Source organism: Triticum aestivum, chromosome 7B, assembly GCF_018294505.1.
Source record: "Triticum aestivum cultivar Chinese Spring chromosome 7B, IWGSC CS RefSeq v2.1, whole genome shotgun sequence".
NCBI lineage: Eukaryota > Viridiplantae > Streptophyta > Magnoliopsida > Poales > Poaceae > Triticum > Triticum aestivum.
Window position 1 is genome coordinate 51,617,428 of NC_057813.1, and position 19,102 is coordinate 51,636,529.

The window sequence follows — 19,102 nt, forward strand, 5'->3', positions numbered from 1 at the left end:
TGTAAAGTGTATTCCTCCGAGCATCTATAAAAGGCCATCTACCTAGGAAACAAATATTCACCAACACCTAACAAAGATTTGCTTTTGTAGAATACTTTACAATACTTCCGCGATGGTTGGAGAGGTTGGCAAGTGGGGTAGTTCCTTCAAACATTCGTGGGCTTTAATCCCACTGGTATGAAAACATTCATAGTAGTTGGCTTCTTTTTATGAAACTCATGGTTAATACTTGTTCTTCTATATGAACTTCATGGCTATTCTCTTCCTTCAAAAAAAACTCCATGGCTTTTCTCATTTCTTGGTTCTTGTCCTTCCACCTACAACTATTGCTTACCTGAGCGGAAACTAGATCTGCGAGGTTATCATCTGCTTAAGCTTTTTTTGAGGGATTCATCTTGCCTAAGCTTAGTGCAACAAAGACATCCTTCCGCATATGTGGAGATGTGATCTCGAAAATAGATCTATGTAGTGGTACGGTATTCTATTGGAAAAAGAGGATTACCCCCGTCTCTTGGCATAGGCGTGAGGTTCAAAAGTAATTCTAATGATTTGTGTCTTACAATTAAATTTTGTTTCGTACGATATAGATATGTTCCTATGCCTGTAAGGCGCAGATTTGAAAAGTAGATCTAACTGATTTTTATCGTTTCTGTTTCAGTTATGTATATTACAGATATCATCCTGCACGTGTCAGGCATGCGAGATCTCTTTCTTTAGATAACAATGAAAACTATATCTTCATAATTTTTCATCTTGTAATTGAAGATTCTGCTCCGTACAAGCCGGATATCCTCCCACGTGTGTTTTAGGCATGGATTCAAAAAGTAAATATAATTTTATTTTATCTTGTAATTAGGAATCCGCTCCGTACAATATTAGTATCCTTTCACTTGTGTAAGACGTGCTCTAAGAATACATCTATGCAGGTTTTAATATATAATTTGGCTTCTGCTCCATACATCACATATATCTCCCCACATCTGTGAGGCAGTGGCGAGCCGAAGATCTACCTTTTGTCGTATGCTCCTATATTGTTTTTCTGGACGCCGTGTGTTAGATCTACCCATGGAATGTCACGACAAATGTTGTCGTTAGATGAGCCCAAAGGCGATCTGTTAGCAAGATGTCACGACAAATTATATCTTTAGATTAGTGAAAACCCTCGAAATCTTGACTTATTACTTGTGGAACAAATGTTACCGTTAGACGAGTTGAAACACGTTGCAACGCCGCTTGTCGAGGCCTCGTCAGCCTAAAAGACAGTTTAATTTATTAAAAATACACTTTAATTTAATAATTATGCATTTTCTATTTTATTTTTTACATGTTGCAAATATATTTTTCTGACGTCACACTTTTATTGCACTTGCACCCATGCAGGTTGCCCATGGAATCATCGTGATCGTAGTGGCTCTCGCTTACTCTTTCATCTCGTCGCACATAAATGATGATGCCACGAGCGCCATGGACGCGTCGCTGGCGCACGTCGCCGCCGGTGTGCAGCCGCTCGTGGAAGCCAACCGCTCCGCCGCCGTCGTCGCACACTCTCTGTTCATCCCCAGCAACGAATCATCTTATTTCCGATACGTAATTAACCGAGCACCTTTGCGTTAAATTGAAATATGTTTCTCTTTTCTCTGTATAACGTGATTAATTTCATCAAGTATATGCATTTCCTTTTTGAACCACAATTATTTCCTTACTTTAAATAACAAATCTTTTTGGGGGGAATTAAATAACAAATCTTAATTACTAGCCGGGCCGACCCAGTAACTAGTTATTGCGTATGATTCTCTTCTGATTTTCGTAATAATACGAGCATTGATATGAATATTCGCATGCATATACAACAAATAATTTTTGCGTACCCTTTTTTATGCAGTACACGTCCAAAATAACATATCAACACGTACGTGCAAATATACATCTAACATTTACATGTATTCTTGACCTGACAGGTGGGACCGTATATGGTCATGGCGTTGGCCATGCAGCCGCAGGTGGCCGAGATATCATACGCCAGCGTGGACGGCGCCGCGTTGACGTACTACCGCGGCGAGAACGGCCAGCCGAGAGCCAAGTTCGTGAGCGAGAGCAGCGAATGGTACACCCAGGACGTTGATCCTGTGAACGGCCGTCCCACCGGCCGCCCCGACCCGGCGGCTCAGCCGGAGCACCTACCCAACGCGACGCAGGTCCTCGCCGACGCCAAGAGCGGCTCGCCCGCCGCCCTCGGGGCCGGGTGGGTCAGCTCCAACGTCCAGATGGTGGTCTTCTCCGCGCCTGTCAGTGACACTGCCGGCGTGGTCTCCGCCGCGGTCCCCGTCGACGTCCTCGCGATCGCCAACCAGGGCGATGCCGCCGCCGATCCCGTCGCGCGGACGTACTACGCGATCACCGACAAGCGTGACGGCGGCGCCCCGCCAGTTTACAAGCCTTTGGACGCCGGGAAGCCCGGCCAGCACGACGCGAAGCTGATGAAGGCCTTTTCCTCGGAGACCAAATGCACCGCGTCCGCCATTGGCGCGCCCAGCAGCAAGCTCGTGCTCCGCACCGTCGGGGCGGACCAAGTCGCGTGCACGAGCTTCGACCTCTCCGGAGTAAACCTGGTAACGTGTCCATCTAGCATCAATCACAGGCCATCCATATATGCATACGTACACGAACGTGCACACACCCTATATATCTAACATAATTGCTCTGCATTTTGGTCAAGACTTAATCCCAGCATGTAATATTTCTTCCAAGTATGCTGTTTATACATTCAAGCAACTGACAATGAAAAAAGGTTAGATGAGCTAAGGGGACTTCGGCAAAAAAAACTAATAAAACGTTTTTTGTTTTGGCGACCTCAATAAACATCCTTCCGACTTGGAGTGAGGAAAGAAAATCAGGGAACGCTCCGCTATGGAAAGTGGACGTACATGATCTTTCTTCCTTCCTTCCTTTGGCATGTAAAAAACTAAAACCTTTCCAAATCAAGGTGTCCCAAAATTAGGAAGAAAATCTTAATGGAGAGTACAAAGTCTTCTTCTTCCTCTTCTTCCCCAAAGCAAGATTTCTCCTTCTGTTCTTCCCCAAACGGAGCTCTGGCACAAAACTGCGGTGAGCTCGATCGTCTCCTACGTACTTTTCTTGCATCTGCTAGTGCCTTGCATGCATATCACCGATTGTCGTTCATGTATATCTCTCCTCAGTTCTTTTGCAATTTATTTACAGCGTAGAGAGCAGTTTAGACTACGTAGTAAATCACCATTGAAACTGATCTTGCCATCCGTCGCCTATGCAACGAGCGCAGGGGCTGCGCTAGCTTGATAATTCTCCGACCAGGCCGGGCGGCGCCTCGCGCGCCATGGAAACAGTCTTTTTTTTTTTTGATAAAGGCCATGGAAACAACCTGGCGTACAGCCTCTTGATAAAAAAAAATATTTTCTTCGTAGTATAAGCACGCATTTGCATGTTTGAGAATTTTTATTGGGACGGCTAACAAGTATCTCCGGTTGTATTTCTTCTTGTTTTTCAGGGTGTTCGTCTTGTGGTCAGCGACTGGAGCGGGGCAGCCGAGGTCCGGCGGATGGGGGTGGCCATGGTGAGCGTCGTGTGCGTGGCCGTGGCGGTCGCGACGCTGGTGTCCATCCTTATGGCACGGGCGCTGTGGCGGGCCGGGGCACGGGAGGCGGCTCTAGAGGCTGACCTCGTGAGGCAGAAGGAGGCGCTCCAGCAAGCGGAGCGCAAGAGCATGAACAAGAGCAATGCCTTCGCCCGCGCCAGCCACGACATCCGCTCCTCACTCGCTGTCGTCGTTGGACTCATCGACGTTTCCCGGATAGAGGCCGAGAGCAACCCCAACCTCAGCTATAACCTCGACCAGATGAACATTGGCACCAACAAGCTCTTCGGTCAGTCTACCATGCATGGCAATACCATGAATAGCTTGTGCTACCTTTTAGTAGATCTATCCGTACTTGGTAATTTAGCAATGTGATCATAGCATTATAAATTTGCATGTCATAGAAGTAAAATTTTCGTAAATAATTTAATTACTGTTTTAGGTGTAGAAGTGTGCAATAGCCCACCTGTTATACATTTAAGGTATCAAATTTGCTCATAAAATTTAAAATATGCAAGAAGTCAATCTCTGTTTGGTAAAGAAATAGCATTTTATTTGTAAAAATTAAAGTTTAGGATAGTTCAAATAGAATTGTCAGATATCACTACGTTAGCAACCAGTAAACTTATAAAGTTTCAATATTTCTATCGATTTTGCTGTTGGGCAAATTTTGTCACATTTACGCATCATATTGTTTGTGCGTGTCTTCGAGTGCATAAAGCAAAAAAGTTTATTATTTCCCAAAAATGAACTTTATACCATCTTTGTGTTCTCAGTTGAGCATATGTTGGCTCATCCTCCATGTTTATACATGTGTATGTGTACATGCAGATATACTTAACACGATACTGGACATGGGCAAGGTGGAGTCCGGGAAGATGCAGCTAGAGGAGGTGGAGTTCAGGATGGCAGACGTCCTTGAGGAATCCATGGACCTGGCGAACGTCGTCGGCATGTCAAGAGGCGTCGAAGTGATCTGGGACCCTTGTGACTTCTCCGTGTTGCGGTGCACCACCACCTTGGGCGACTGCAAGCGTATCAAACAGATCCTTGACAACCTACTTGGCAACGCCATCAAGTTCACACACGAAGGCCACGTCATGCTTCGGGCATGGGCCAACCGCCCCATCATGAGGAGCTCCGTGGTCAGCACCCCATCGAGGTTCACCCCCCGTCGCCCCGCGGGTGGGATCTTTCGGCGGCTGCTTGGAAGGAGGGAGAACCGTTCTGAACAGAATAGCCGAATGTCCTTACAAAATGATCCGAATTCGGTTGAGTTTTACTTTGAGGTGGTTGACACTGGTGTGGGGATACCCCAGGAAAAGAGGGAGTCCGTGTTTGAGAACTACGTTCAAGTGAAGGAAGGGCATGGTGGCACCGGGCTCGGACTTGGAATTGTGCAATCCTTTGTAAGTGATCTCGTCTTTTTTCGTGCATGATAAAATCTTGTCAACTGCATCAAAGAAAAGTACTATCTCCATTCCAGACGTTTGAATGGAGGCAGTATATTTTTCACTAATGTTTTCGTTTTTTCTTGTTTACTTAGTTTTGTTTGCTGTTGTTGTTGATGTAAATAAAGGTTCGTTTGATGGGAGGAGAAATCAGCATCAAGGACAAGGAGCCAGGAGAAGCGGGGACGTGCTTTGGCTTCAACATCTTCCTCAAGGTCAGCGAGGCGTCAGAGGTGGAAGAGGACCTCGAGCAAGGGAGGACGCCGCCGTCGCTGTTCAGGGAGCCCGCCTGCTTCAAGGGCGGGCACTGCGTCCTCCTCGCCCACGGCGACGAGACACGCCGGATCCTGTATACATGGATGGAGAGCCTCGGGATGAAGGTCTGGCCCGTCACGCGCGCCGAGTTCCTCATCCCGACCCTCGAGAAGGCGCGCTCCGCCGCCGGCGCCTCGCCGTTGAGGTCGGCGTCGACGTCGTCGCTGCATGGCGTTGGGAGCGCCGACTCCAACATTACGACGGACCGGTGCTTCAGCTCCAAGGAGATGGTCAGCCACCTGCGGAACAGCAGCGGCATGGCCGGCAGCCACGGCGGGCACCTCCACCCCTTCGGCCTGCTCGTCATCGTCGACGTCTCCGGCGGGAGGCTCGACGAGGTTGCCCCCGAGGCGGCGAGCTTGGCAAGGATCAAGCAGCAGGCGCCGTGCAGGATCGTCTGCCTGACGGACATCAAGACCCCCTCCGAGGATATGAGGAGGTTCAGTGAGGCGGCAAGCATCGACCTCAACCTGCGCAAGCCCATCCATGGCTCCCGGCTGCACCAACTCCTCCAGGTCATGAGAGACCTCCAGGCCAACCCGTTTACACAGCAGCAACCACATCAGTCCGGCACGGCCATGAAAGAACTGCCGGCTGCTGATGAGACCTCTGCGGCGGAGGCGTCTTCTGAAATCACGCCCGCGGCGGAGGCGTCTTCTGAAATCACTCCCGCGGCGGAGGCGTCTTCTGAAATCACTCCCGCGGCGGAGGCGTCTTCTGAAATCACTCCCGCGGCGGAGGCGTCTGAAATCATGCCGGCAGCACCGGCGCCAACTCCCCAGGGACCGGCCAATGCTGGAGAAGGCAAGCCGCTGGAGGGGATGCGCATGCTGCTGGTCGACGACACCACGCTGCTGCAGGTAGTCCAGAAGCAGATACTGACCAATTACGGGGCAACCGTGGAGGTCGCCACGGACGGCTCCATGGCCGTGGCCATGTTTACAAAGGCTCTTGAGAGCGCAAATGGCGTCTCAGAGAGCCATGTGGACACAGTGGCCATGCCCTACGATGTCATCTTCATGGATTGCCAGGTACATTTTTCTCCAGCAAACAACGTGCCAAGCACATCGTCTTCTTCCTGAAGATGATTTAATCTGACGTTGCTGACAATTCGATCTTCTTGTTTCAGATGCCAGTGATGAATGGCTACGATGCTACGAGGCGCATCCGCGAGGAAGAAAGCCGCTACGGCATCCGCACCCCGATCATCGCGCTGACCGCGCATTCCGCGGAGGAGGGGCTGCAGGAGTCCATGGAAGCAGGGATGGATCTTCACCTGACGAAGCCCATACCCAAGCCGGCAATCGCACAGATTGTTCTAGACCTCTGCAACCAAGTTAATAACTGATCGCCGAGATCCATCGTTCCCCACTCCCCCGCCGCATGATCAAAAATCGAGATAGGTGTAGGTGGTTTTTCAGCGAGCGAATGCGGTTATCATCCTAGTCACTGAAAAACCACCTACATCTCTGAGTTTCGATCATGCGACCCGGGGCATCATCGTAGTTTGTAGCATTTAGCAGCAGCAGCTGAACTTTGTTGTTGTATCAAAATCAGGTCAGGTTTATTTCCAGAATTGCTCTTGGACAATGTATTGTCAATTTTGAATTTCCAGAAACAATTATGGTTAAGTTTTGAGTTCCAGAGTTTGTGTGTCAGAGTTCTTTTTTCCCAGAGTTTGTGTTTTCAGAGCTTGTGATTAGACGCCATATATTTGCTTCCATTGCCCATCCCAGGAGAAAGAAAGTACAGGTTGCTACAAGCCATGAAATCCCTAGCTAGCTACCCCAGATATCTAGTAGTGTACACAAGCATAGCTGATAAATACCCATAGGAATAACTGTACCATCTTCTCTAGGTATGTAGTGGACTAGCCTAAATATTACTAGGACTAGCTCTCATATGCAGGCACCAAGTGGGAAAAGTTCACACCCGAGGTCATTTTCCGTGAACGGCACTTCGTCGCTCTCCTGCGTTGAAATCGGAAAAGGGGTTCAGAAAAATCACCATCAAAATTCTAAGAACATAGGTTTAATAAATAACGATTTTAAAGGAAATATGACTGTCCTAAATAGTGAAATTTTAAGCATGACTGATGTCCTTACCACTTTTATCATGGAATTGAGAAGACCATCAAAGTTGCAGCTGCTAGAATTGAATCCACCCTGCAGCTTTGGAACTCCCAAATCGTACATATCGGTCTGCTCAGGCACAATGGCACCACCATCATAGCTAAAACCTCCACTGTTCAGTCTTTGGTCTTGTCTCATTCCACCATCCATTCTATGTCTAGAGTTGCTTGCAACCACAAACTGCAAGTATTTTGAATGTTTCTCGGTATCATGAGGAGGGAGCAGCATTGTACTACCACAAGAACTAGCTCCACATTTGGCATTGCTGGCTACTATAAGGCTCTCAGAAGGACAAACAGTAACAGCCATTCTTTCCGAAAATATCCCCTTTTGGTCCATCTCTTGTTCTCCAGCCACAAAGCTAGCATCAAGTTTTGTCGTGCCGGTACCATCGAACGGGATGTGCAACGGTAACTTGTCGACAGAAAACCCATCACTGATTGGAAGAGCACACTGCTGAGATATACAAGAATCCCGCAAATCGGCGGAAACTCCGACAGACCTTTCAAGCAGCCCTGAACTCCCAGTTGGTATTCCTATTGATGGATGGGCTCCAACTTTGATGTGTGCAGTGCACTCCAAAAGATCTTCTGGTGGCAGTGAACTGCTTGTAACTCTTTGAAGTGTGCCAGACATAGTGTTAGCCAGAGCACCCCCGGAAAAGACAGAGCACAAGTCACTGGTTTCTTGATGAATCCACTTCTGATGGAGCTGGGGCTGCCCAAGCGACGAGGTCAAGCCTTGCGATAAATCTGCCTGTTGGTTGTCTTGTAAGCTCACAATGTGGAACTTCTCCGTATCGCCGGCGCAATGACTTACTGCGCCGTTGCTGCTAGAACACTGGTTTGCCTTGGGAGAAGCAAGGTCCTGAAGCCCAAATGCTGCTGCACCAGCACCACTCAGCAGTCCATGTGGATTGAGAGATGGAAGAGCAGCAGGAGGGGCAAAGGGTTGATGATAACTATGAAGTCCTTCAAATGCTCCCATGTGCAAGAAGGGGTCTCTGCCTCCAAAAGCAGCAGCAATGCTGGCTTGCTGTGATGCCACGGCACTTAGCCGTCTGAGGTATAGCCTGTACTTCTGCATTGGCATAGAAAGTAACCTGATTAGACATGGAGGAAATTATGTAATCATCAGAATTCTGAAACATGAGATATACAGTCTTAAGATAACTGCTTCCTAGTTTGGTATGGAGATTCTTGCTGAACTGGTACATAAAAGCACTCCAGGATATAGAAAAATCTGATGAATTTTCTTAACCCTTTAATGTAGGCTTGTTAACAAAATTTCTATTTGTCAATTCATTGACATGCAAAGCTTTTGCATTTCTCTAAAAAAATATTTTAACCAAAAGGTGTACTACTACCTCCGTCTCAAAATATAAGACAGAGGTAGTACAACGCAGTTTACATATGTAGCTTTGTAATCTGTACAGGGTGGTGTCAGTGTCTTCCTTCTAGCAGTTTTATAGAAGTGAAACAATGTAGCCAAAATACTACATTAAACTCAGCAGTACATACCAAAACATCACATTAAACTTGTACAGCAGTACATACTGAAATACAACATTAACTTGTACAGCAGTGCATACCAAAATACCACAGTTAACTTGTACAGCAGTATTACCTAATTACTCTGCATTAAACCTGTACAACATTACATACTAATTTGAGCATTTTATACCTGTGTAGTTAGATCTAATCTACTAGTCTACATGGTTGGGGGAATAATCAGATATTTGTATAAGATATCTCCTTCTTCAGGTTTTCTGAAAGATTCAGTATAACTGAACTGAATGTTTCTTTGTTTTCAGACCAGCTGAACATATTCAACTTGTCAAGAAAAATGAAGAAATGTGAAGGTGAAACTATGTAACCGCAAAATTAAACTACTTAACTCATTTTGCACGAACACCAGGAACATGTTAACATATTTGTTAAAAGAGTTCTGCTGTGCAACACCATAATATCGAATTAAGCTCTGCTCTGCAACTAATAGGTGTGTCGGTACCAAATACAGTAAGGGGATAAGGACTCTGTATACGAATATCTTCTTTTTTAAAATTGTTCAAAAGTTGGCCCTCTTAATTCGACACAGGAAAATAAGGCCACTTTGCACATAATTTTACCAAAAGTTTCTGTAAAAGTTTTTCTTCCTGTGCACCACATGCTGATCAACGAAAGAGATAACACAGGTAAAGGCGATGATGGAAGTAAATGCCACGTCGCCATACCTGCAGATGGCTCGCAACATTTTCCCTGGTGAGCTTCTCCACGTTCATAAGCTCGAGTATTCGTTTGGGTACAGCCTCTGCGAACAGCAGCAAGAGAAAGGACACAAGCGTAAATGGGTTTGCTGCAGCCTGCAAGAACATTTAACATAAAGCAAAAGGCAACGTGGGGAGGTGTTTTTTCTTACTGTCGATCCCGAGCTGGTTGACGGCGGCGACGAACTTCCGGTGCAGCTCCACTGACCACACCACCCTCGGCTTCTTCGACCCCGCGGCGTCGTCGTTGTCCTCGCCTTCGTCTTCCTCCTCGCTGTGCGGCTCCTTCCGCTTCTTGCCGGCCCTGTTGCTCTGGTCGGACGACATGCCGCACGTCGCCTGGCCGAGCCGGTGGTACGAGTCCGCGCTCGGCGGCTTGCTGATCTCCTTGCAGAGGTCATGGTTGTTGTTCGGCTCACGGTTGCTGAACTTCCTCCTAACGACGTGCTGCCACACGTTCCTGAGCTCTTCGATCCGAACGGGCTTTAGGAGGTAGTCGCAGGCGCCATGGGTTATCCCCTTGAGCACAGATTTTGTCTCTCCGTTCACCGATAACACTGCACGAGTTGAATGGTGCCTCATTAACATCCATATTTTAACACAGTGACTCAACAACAAAGTACCCAAAAAAAATCAATGAAGGAAGTTGTGAACTTACTGATGACAGGGAGGTCCATTTCGAGCCCCACGAGCTCGAGGAGCTTGAAGCCGTCCATGTCGGGCATGTGGACGTCGCTGATGACCAGGTCAAACATGTCCTTGTTCTCCCTTAACAGCCTCAGTGCAGTGGCAGCCTGGTTGGTGGTTGTTACTGTTAAAGAGACAGCAAGCAGGTGCTCTTATATCAGTTTACAGTTGTTGTTGAAACTTGAAAGCAGAGGATGCATATAATAAGTATATCGCATCGCATTGTAAGAGTGTTAAAACATCTGTAAAATTTATGTCTATGATATGCATTTCAGAGCATGGCAGATTGTTTTACACTCTGCATGTGAAAACTCTTGCAGCTTCAGAAGCATTTAAGCAAGAGTAATTAGTACAGTGCAGATAGCAGAGCAAACTCTCTGGAACAGCCTCATATGACTGATAAGTGAAACCACAATTGACTAGCTGCAGGTGATACGACTAACAACAGAATGAAGTTTCTTATAAAAGAAGAAAGAGCATAATTAAGTGAAAGCAGGCACTGACCATGATACTGGCAGCGCCGGAGGAGGACCTCCAGAACCTTGAGGCACACAGGGTCGTCGTCGACGGCGAGGACCCGCATGCCGACGGGGAACTGGTCCCTCTCCCTCTCCCTCTCCATCAACCCCTTCCTGGCCTCCATCATCATGGCGTCCAAGAGCATCCCAATTCGTGCCAATTCAGAGCAACTTGACGACAGCTTGTGAGCTAGCACCTCCTACCAAACCCTAAGGACAAAACTTCCCAATCGACCCAATCCCCAGCAAGAACGAGGCCTAGTTGGGCACAACCGAGCCAACTCTGAGAAGCTAATTAAGAGCAAGAAGAAAGGGAGCTTTCCTCGAGCGCTCGACAGTCACCAACACCACCTGAACTCAACAGAAGGGAAAGCTAGGGGACCCGAAAATACTCCCGGAAGAAGCTAAGATCAGAGGGAAAACTTGCCGGTGGATTTGTATCCCGGCACACCGGCGGAGATTGAGACGAGACTAGACGGGGTGGGGGGGAGGCCTTCAGGAACGAACCGGCCGCGGCGCCTCCATCATTATTGAGGCCGGGAAGGAAGAGGTTGGGAAAGCAAAAGGCCAAAGGAGAGGACACGGAACACAGAGGGAAAAAGAAAGGCAGAGGCAGGCAGACAGCGACACTCCGGGTGCCCAAGCGAGCAAGCAAGCCCTGCCCGTGCTCTCAGCTCAGCTCAGCCACACCGCAGCAAGCAACCGACGCAGGCAAAGGTAGAAGACGACGAGGAGGAGGAGGAAGAACGAAGAAGCAGCCAAACCACCGCAGCAGCAGCACGCTTGGTGAGGTGGGGATGGTGTTGTTTGGGGAGGTGGAAGGGGCGAGCAGTGCAGAGCGAGATGGCGATGGAAAGCAAAGTTTTGGACTGTTGGTGGCTGATTTTATAGGGGTCAGTCATCGGAGTGGAAGTGCTCGGGCGCAAGGCTACAGGATGATGAGCCCCTGGGACCCACCTGCCACAACCCTCCAATGGCACGGCAGTTGGGGGTGCTTGCTTGCTTGCTCCGGTTGTTTTTCCATTCCTGGTGATTTCATTTCTGCAGCATTGTTTTTTATTTTCACATTTACTGTGGGCTGAACTGATATCAAAAAGATGCAGAATGGTGATGCGAGAGAGCGAGAGAATATATGCTACTCCCTTTGTAAAACGTTTCTGAATTGAACTACAAAAAGCCATGAACGTTTGAAGCAATTTCTTAATATTTTTGTAGATTGTCTTGTATACCATTGAAAGGTGCTCTCTGCTCGCCGAGTGCTATTTTGGGCTCAGCGCAGTATATATAATTCATCTTCAGTCAGGCTCCGTGGGTGGTATCCCCGCGTACCCCCGCGTCGCCTGGGAGGCGACTCGGGGGAACCCTAGCCCGCCGCGCCGCCACCCCCTCTCCCCGGCTCCCCTGCCGCGCCGCCGCCGGAGGAAACCGCCGGGCGAAGCCCGCGCGGCGGACGGCGGCGGCGGGGCTTCCCGCTCGCGCGCGCGGCGTCGTTCCACGACGGCGACCGCTCCAGGTGGGGAAGGCTCGGCCTCCGGCGCTGCGGCCGTCGCGGCGCTCCCCGGCGGCCCTCTGCTTCGTCTCGCGCTTCTCCTTCTCTGGGTGGGTGGAGTGGCGTGGCCTGGAGCTTGGCCGGCCGTGGCTGCGGCGTAGGCGTGCGGGTGCTTAGGCGCCAGATTTGGTCCGCGCCCGATCTGGCCCGCCGGCTGCTGTTGGCGGCGAGGAAGGGATCTGGCGTGGTGGTGACGCCCCATAGCGCCGCCGCCGCACCCCTCGCCTCCCCTCCCTATGCTGCCGCCTAAGGGCCTCCCAATGATGCGATTTTGGTGGTCGGGATCCAGATCGGGGGAAACCCGGGTCGGCTACGGCCGGCCGCGACGACGACGACGCCTGCGGGCGCCGATTTCTTCATGGAGACGTCTGTCAAGGTCTGCCCTTCCACTCCCCACCACCTAGCTTCTCGGGTGAAAACCTAACTCCGGTGGGCGGCGGCGGCGTCTTTGGCGCCGTGACCTTCTTGAAGGCGCCGCCTTGAGGGCTGGGTGGTGGCGGGCGCTGTTTGGGGTGGGTAACAGCTGCTGACGGCGTGCCCTTCTTCGCCCAAGCCTCCGCTTTTCCTCCGACGCGTCCAGGTTCTCCTGGGGGTGCCGTTTTGGAGTAAGCGTTGGCTGGGGGGAGGGTGGAGCGGTGCTCCATCTCACTCATTGATGGCGGCGGATGTCGGCGGCGTGGCGCTGTGGAGGCTCGACGTCCGATGCACGGAGATGGACTCGCGCAGGAGGAGGTTGCTGTTTGGCGTCATGGTGGCGTCAATGGCGGAGTGGCCAGACATGGTAGATGCCTCAATTTGATCTGAAGACGGACCTGTGGAAGATGGCGGCGACGACACACGAGTGCGTCTGACCGGATTACGCCCCAGACCAGGTATGTGGCTCGGCTGGGGCTTCCGAATGTGTTTCGGCTTCCGGCTATTGATGTTAGGATTACGTGAGTGGTCTGGGTAGTGGCCCGGCTAGCTCTCTTTCATCATATTGGATAGGAGTAGTGGCATATGTTGCCAAGATGGTGGATTCAGGCACATTGGTGTAATACTTTGTATGGTCATCGTGAATAATCAATAAAGTGGCCGTATGCATCTTCCAAATGCAGAGGCCGGGGGTCATCCTCCTTTTCTAAAAAAAAATATAATATGGCGCTGCACTTTGTCTGGCTAAAAACGTCAAGCTAATCATGCTGTTGTTAGGTGACTTGAAACCACTCCGTTGGTGTCGTGGGATGCACACAACATGAAACTACTTCCTCTGTTCATTTTTATAAGACGTTTTAGACAATTTAGACAGTGCCCAAAATAGTTCAAAGCTAGCTGTCCAAAACGTCTTATAATAATGAACGGAGGGAGTACTATAAATAAAGTTCAATAATAATTACTTTACTGTGCTAGAAAAATATTAGCGATCTAAAACACATCTTATATTTACTTGCAGAGTGAGTATTTCAAAACTCTCGGGCATCACAGTTCATTTTGTCACGCGGTTACCCAGTTGATCTTCCTCCCACCGATTTAATTTAGACATCCGGTGTTTATAATAATGGACAGTCTATAAAATGGTCTACTTTTAGTATAATCATTTTCTTTTTTTTTTGCGGCGAAGTATAATCATTATATGTGAGTACACATCATAGACGCTATATATACAACCTCAAAAGGCATAAACGTATGTACAAAGCGTTTAGAATAGTAGTCTAAACGCTCTTATATATTTTTTACAGAGGGAGTAACTTGTTTCATCCCCATCACCCAAATTCCTATGTGGCAGCTTTTACAAAAGGTTGAACCTCAAAGAAAATACCTTTTTAAAACCTGAAACCGTAGAACAATAGTTTTACGGTATTTTTCATTTCCCTTAGATAAAATATGTACAAAGCAAGTAAACAATATACAAGCAGATATGAATCTGCATCTACCAAATTCCAGTTTTTTCTAACATGAATAACTGAAGTTCAGAGTTCAATTAGCCAAATCAGGGAAGCAATCCACTGACTGAGAGAGCTCAGAGTTCAGAGTTCAACTAGTCAAATCAGGGAAGCAATCACATGAATAACTAAAGTTCAGAGTTCAACCCAATTCTTGACTTTGGCCCCCTATGCTTGACCAACAGCGGATCCTGTTTGGGCTCAATCCTCCAGGAAAGAAGGCTTGGCAATTCATTTCTGAAAAAATCCTCATTTCTCTGCATCCATATATTCCAGCAGCCCGAGATAGCGATGTCCATGGCGATTGTCTGAAGAAATTGAGAACCAACATTTTCGAGCAAAAGTGCAGTCCATAGCAGATGCTGCAATGACACTGACCGCCCAAATGAATTTTCCAGGGTCAAGGTAAGGACTAGGGACGGTTTAATCAAGCACAAACTTGCCTGAAACTGGGGTTCAGAGATCGATCATCAATTCATCGTGGATCAGATCCATTTTCGAAGAACAAAATGCCTGATCAGCGTTCAGCGCCAGGCAAATAACTAAAGCCTGATCCCATCGCAACTCCATTTAGTTTCCTGCTAGCTCGCTGCGGGGAGATCGGACGTAGTACCTCCCGCTAAGGATCCCCCGGTCGATCGGGGCCTGCACTGCAGTCACATGCGTACGCCACGCCCGTAATCTCCATCCAGTTAAGATGGGAATCCGGTCACAGCAAGCGGAACAAGAGCAATTAAGCTCCACGCAGCTGTCACTACGCAGTACCGTGGTACGAGCAGAGCCCAGTACTTAGCATCAGTACCTATTGCCTGCCTGCTGCCGAACTTGATGATAATCCTAATTAAACTGCTCGTACATGCTGATTTCCTGTAGCATATGCCATTACTGTTTAAAGCCGGTTCGCATGTAGTACTGGCTACGTACGATCTGCAAGACCTATGGAGACTGGCCAACGGTGCAGCTGGTCTTGAATGCCTTGCTTGGCAATGATGTGACACTAGTACAGTCGGATATGCTCGATCAGCTCGCTCTTCAGTACGCATTGAGGTGTTTGCTTTTTATGTGTTTGGTTAAAAGAAGCCCGCTTTCCCCTCTAGCATGGCTACTACGGTAAAGCCTTCTTCCACTCGATCTCTGCCGGTTAACCAGGGGAGGTAGAAAAATCAAAATCTTAGGGGTGTCGAAGTCTGGTTCCTCCTGCATCCACCGATGGCACGCCGTGAGCATAACTCAATGTCGGCTCTGGGCATCCGCCTCCGCGGAGCAAACTTTTTCTAACCCAGGTGCTTATACACTCCGCGGAGCAAACTTTTTCTAACCCAGGAGCTTGTATAAGCAGCAGCCGGAAAGTCGTCGATGTAGGCCAGGAGATGCCGACGGACGGCTGTAAGACTTAGGGTTTGGGAAACTTCACGACACCCTTAACGGGTGTGGCTATCTCATATATATAAGGGGTACACAAAGGTGTACAGTACAATATACAAGACCTATACAGAGGCTATGTATAAATACAGTCTAACACCCTCCCTCAATCTTAACTATGCCCTGAAGTACAAAGTATCTTAAGATTGCGCCTGCAGCCTACAAACTGAGGTTGTGGAAGAGGCTTCGTGAAGATGTCAGTAAGTTGATCTTTTGAAGAGATGAACTTGATGTGGAGTAGCTTCTGTGCAACACATTCCCGCACAAAGTGATAGTCAACTTCAATGTGTTTTGTCCGAGCATGAAACACTGAATTAGATGATAGGTATGTAGCATCAATGTTGTCACACCAAAGAACAGGCAGCTGATTCTGAGAAACTCCCAATTCTCTCAATAAGGACTGTACCCATATGATCTCAGCTGTAGCATTTGCAACTGCTTTGTATTCAGCTTCAGTGCTACTCCTGGACACTGTAGCTTGTTTACGAGCAGCCCAGGCGATCAAGTTAGGACCAAAGAAGACAACATGTCCCCCCGTGGATCGCCTATCATCTGGATTACCAGCCCAGTCTGCATCTGAAAAAGTAGAAAGCGTAGAAGACGGTGCTGGCTGAAGAAGTAAACCATATGAGGCAGTAAAGCAAACATAGCGAAGAATGCGCTTCACCGCTGTCCATTGAGAAGTCCGAGGAGCATGAAGAAACTGACAGACACGATTGACTGCATATGAGATGTCAGGCCGAGTGATAGTCAGGTACTGCAGACCACCAACAGCGCTACGATACTCAGTGGCATCATCAGAAGTGAGAGGATCTCCATGAAAAGCAGACAGACGATCAGTAGCAGACATAGGAGTCATGACATGTTTGCACTTCAGCATACCTGCCCGTCGCAACAAGTCCATCGAGTACTTATGCTGCGTGAGTGTCAAACCGACAGGAGAACGTGAAACTTCCAGGCCAAGGAAGTAATGCAATGTTCCTAAATCCTTCACCGCAAAATCACCACTCAAGGAAGAGATCAGACGATCAGCAGCAGCAACCGAGGAGCTAATGAGGATAATGTCATCAACATATACCAGAAGATACATCTTCACCTGAGGCTGATGCAAAAGGAAGAGCGAGGTGTCAGCAGTGGAGGGAACAAAACCAAGTGACCGAAGAACAGAGCCCAATCTGGCATGCCAAGCACGAGGAGCCTGCTTCAGCCCATAGAGTGCCTTGACCAGGCGACACAGATGATGAGGGTGAGCAGGATCAATGAACCCTGGGGGCTGACGCATGTAAACCTCCTCATCCAGAACACCATGGAGAAAAGCATTCTGAACATCCAGCTGACGAAGAAACCAGCCCCGAGTAACAGCCAAGGACATCAGAAGCCGTATAGTCGTCGGTTTGATCACCGGACTGAACGTATCCTCGTGTCAAGACCATACCTTTGCTTGAACCCTTTCGCCACTAACTGTGCCTTATAGCGTTCAATAGAACCATCGGCATGCTTCTTAACTTTGAAGACCCACTTGGAATCAATAATATTGACACCAGAGACCGGGGGAACGAGCTGCCAAGTACCATTTGTCAACAATGCCTGATACTCTTGCTCCATAGCTTGACACCAATGAGGAGTCCCGAGAGCAACCTGGAAGTGATGCGGTACAGCCGAAGGATCTTCCTTGACGTGAGCAACACATGCCGCAAGCCAGGCCACCGTCCCATCTTTGCGTTGCTTGGGACACACAATACCGGATCGGCTGCGTGTATGTGGTCGAAGAGCAACAGAAGCAGGTGGTGCAGCAAGTGGCGACGACACCAGCGATGAAGAAGTAGCCAGTGAGGCAACTGGTGACGGAGCATTTGCGTCAGGCGAGGACGGGGCAGAACCAGGCGAGGCAGCAATCGACCGGGCGGGCGAGCCAGTCGGCTCGAGGCCGACCAAGTCATGGGAGGCCGGCCCAGGCGAGACCACCGGCTCAGGGGAGGCCGGCTCACGCGAGACCGCCGGCTCAGGAAAAACCGGCCAAGGCGAGACCGGCCCAGGCTCAGGGGAGGCCGGCTCAGGGAAGGCCGACACGGGCAAAGCCGGCGCTGAAGAGCCCGGTCCAGACGTGCATGGTGCATGCACGAGACCGCTCCCCACGTCAGGTGCAGTCGACAGCTCCGGCTCCTCCAGCAACTCAAGGCAAGCTTCACGACCCGTTCCTGCAGCATGACTAGGCAACAACGTAGGAGAGTATGCAACCACTCTTAGGGAAAACCTTATACACAGAATCTTACCAGTAGCGCGTGTTAAAATGAGGCGCTACCGCTACTTAGCAATAGCGCGCTGGCTCAAAGGGCGCTACTGTTATCCTCTTAGCAGTAGCGCGGCAGGAACAAAACGCGTTACTACTATAATTTCCACACCGCTCCCAACATGTTAGGTGTAGTAGTAGCGCCCTTCTAGAAACCGCGCTACTACTACAAAATTAGTAGAAGTGCACTTTTAGGGTAGGGCGCTACTGTTAAGTTTGAACACACCACAGGATGGGCCCATCTTAGCAGCAGCGCGTTTTCTCTCCCCGCGCTATTGTCAAAGCTATTTTCACCTAACCCCCCGCGCGGGCTTTCCTCTCCTCTGCTTCCTCCCCCAATTCCCCACTCTCTCTTCTCCCCCTCGTCGCCTCCGCCGGAGCCCCTGCCCTCGCCCTTGCTGGAGGCCCTGCCCTCGCTCTTCGCCGGAGTCTTCCCCTCGCCGTCGTCGCGCGCCTGTGCCTCCTCCTCCTCCTCGACCTCGACCTTGCCGGAGCCCCTGCCCTCGCTCTCCGCCGCCGTCTCCCTCGACCCGCCTCGCCGCCGTATCCCCCGACCCCGCCTCATCGTGCCTCGGTGCCACCGTCTCCCCCGACCCCATCTCTCTCCCCGCCCTCTGTAAGCACTCTCCCATTCCCTCTTCTCTGCTCTCTGTTAGTATGAACCCTAACTATTTAGTGCTAGTTAGTATGAACCATAGGCTATTTTTAGTGCTAGTTAGTCAATTACAATTAGTATTAACCCTATTTAATTAGGTAGTACGAACCCTAGTTAAAAAAATGGATACTTATATGGTAATTAGGGCAGTAGTTCCTAGGTACTAATTAGTTAGTAAGAACTAGGTACTAATTAGGTACTAGTTTATTTTTATTTATAGTAAGTTTATTTTTAGTAAGAACTAGTTGAATTAATAGAACTAGTTAGTAAGAACTTGTTGCTATT

General features: G+C 49.1%; 2 protein-coding genes across 2 annotated transcripts; one reads left to right on the forward strand and one right to left on the reverse strand.

Moving 5' to 3' along the window:
- Positions 1-1,374: 1,374 nt before the first annotated feature.
- LOC123157634 (probable histidine kinase 2) lies at positions 1,375-6,928 on the forward strand. Its single transcript, XM_044575893.1, has 6 exons — positions 1,375-1,587; positions 1,959-2,609; positions 3,524-3,899; positions 4,442-5,019; positions 5,190-6,407; positions 6,506-6,928. The coding sequence occupies exons 1-6, from the start codon at positions 1,375-1,377 to the stop codon at positions 6,722-6,724; spliced, it is 3,255 nt and encodes a 1,084-aa protein (XP_044431828.1). The 3' UTR covers positions 6,725-6,928.
- A 147-nt stretch (positions 6,929-7,075) lies between these two features.
- LOC123159351 (two-component response regulator ORR22) lies at positions 7,076-11,839 on the reverse strand. Its single transcript, XM_044577177.1, has 6 exons — positions 10,966-11,839; positions 10,433-10,585; positions 9,927-10,331; positions 9,742-9,818; positions 7,482-8,588; positions 7,076-7,346 (listed from the first exon to the last, which is right to left on the reverse strand). Exons 1-6 carry the CDS (start codon positions 11,123-11,125, stop codon positions 7,275-7,277), a joined length of 1,974 nt encoding a protein of 657 aa, XP_044433112.1. The 5' UTR covers positions 11,126-11,839; the 3' UTR covers positions 7,076-7,274.
- Between the last annotated feature and the right edge of the window lie 7,263 nt (positions 11,840-19,102).

Coding starts and splice junctions, on each gene's coding strand:
- LOC123157634 (XM_044575893.1), top strand. CDS start 1,375: ATGCAGGTTGCCCATGGAATCATCGTGATCGTAGTGGCTCTCGCTTAC. Junction 2,610..3,523: donor ACCTCTCCGGAGTAAACCTG/GTAACGTGTCCA, acceptor CTTGTTTTTCAG/GGTGTTCGTCTTGTGGTCAG. Junction 5,020..5,189: donor TTGGAATTGTGCAATCCTTT/GTAAGTGATCTC, acceptor ATGTAAATAAAG/GTTCGTTTGATGGGAGGAGA.
- LOC123159351 (XM_044577177.1), bottom strand. CDS start 11,125: ATGCTCTTGGACGCCATGATGATGGAGGCCAGGAAGGGGTTGATGGAG. Junction 10,586..10,965: donor CCGGCGCTGCCAGTATCATG/GTCAGTGCCTGC, acceptor TCTCTTTAACAG/TAACAACCACCAACCAGGCT. Junction 7,347..7,481: donor TCAATTCCATGATAAAAGTG/GTAAGGACATCA, acceptor ATTTCAACGCAG/GAGAGCGACGAAGTGCCGTT.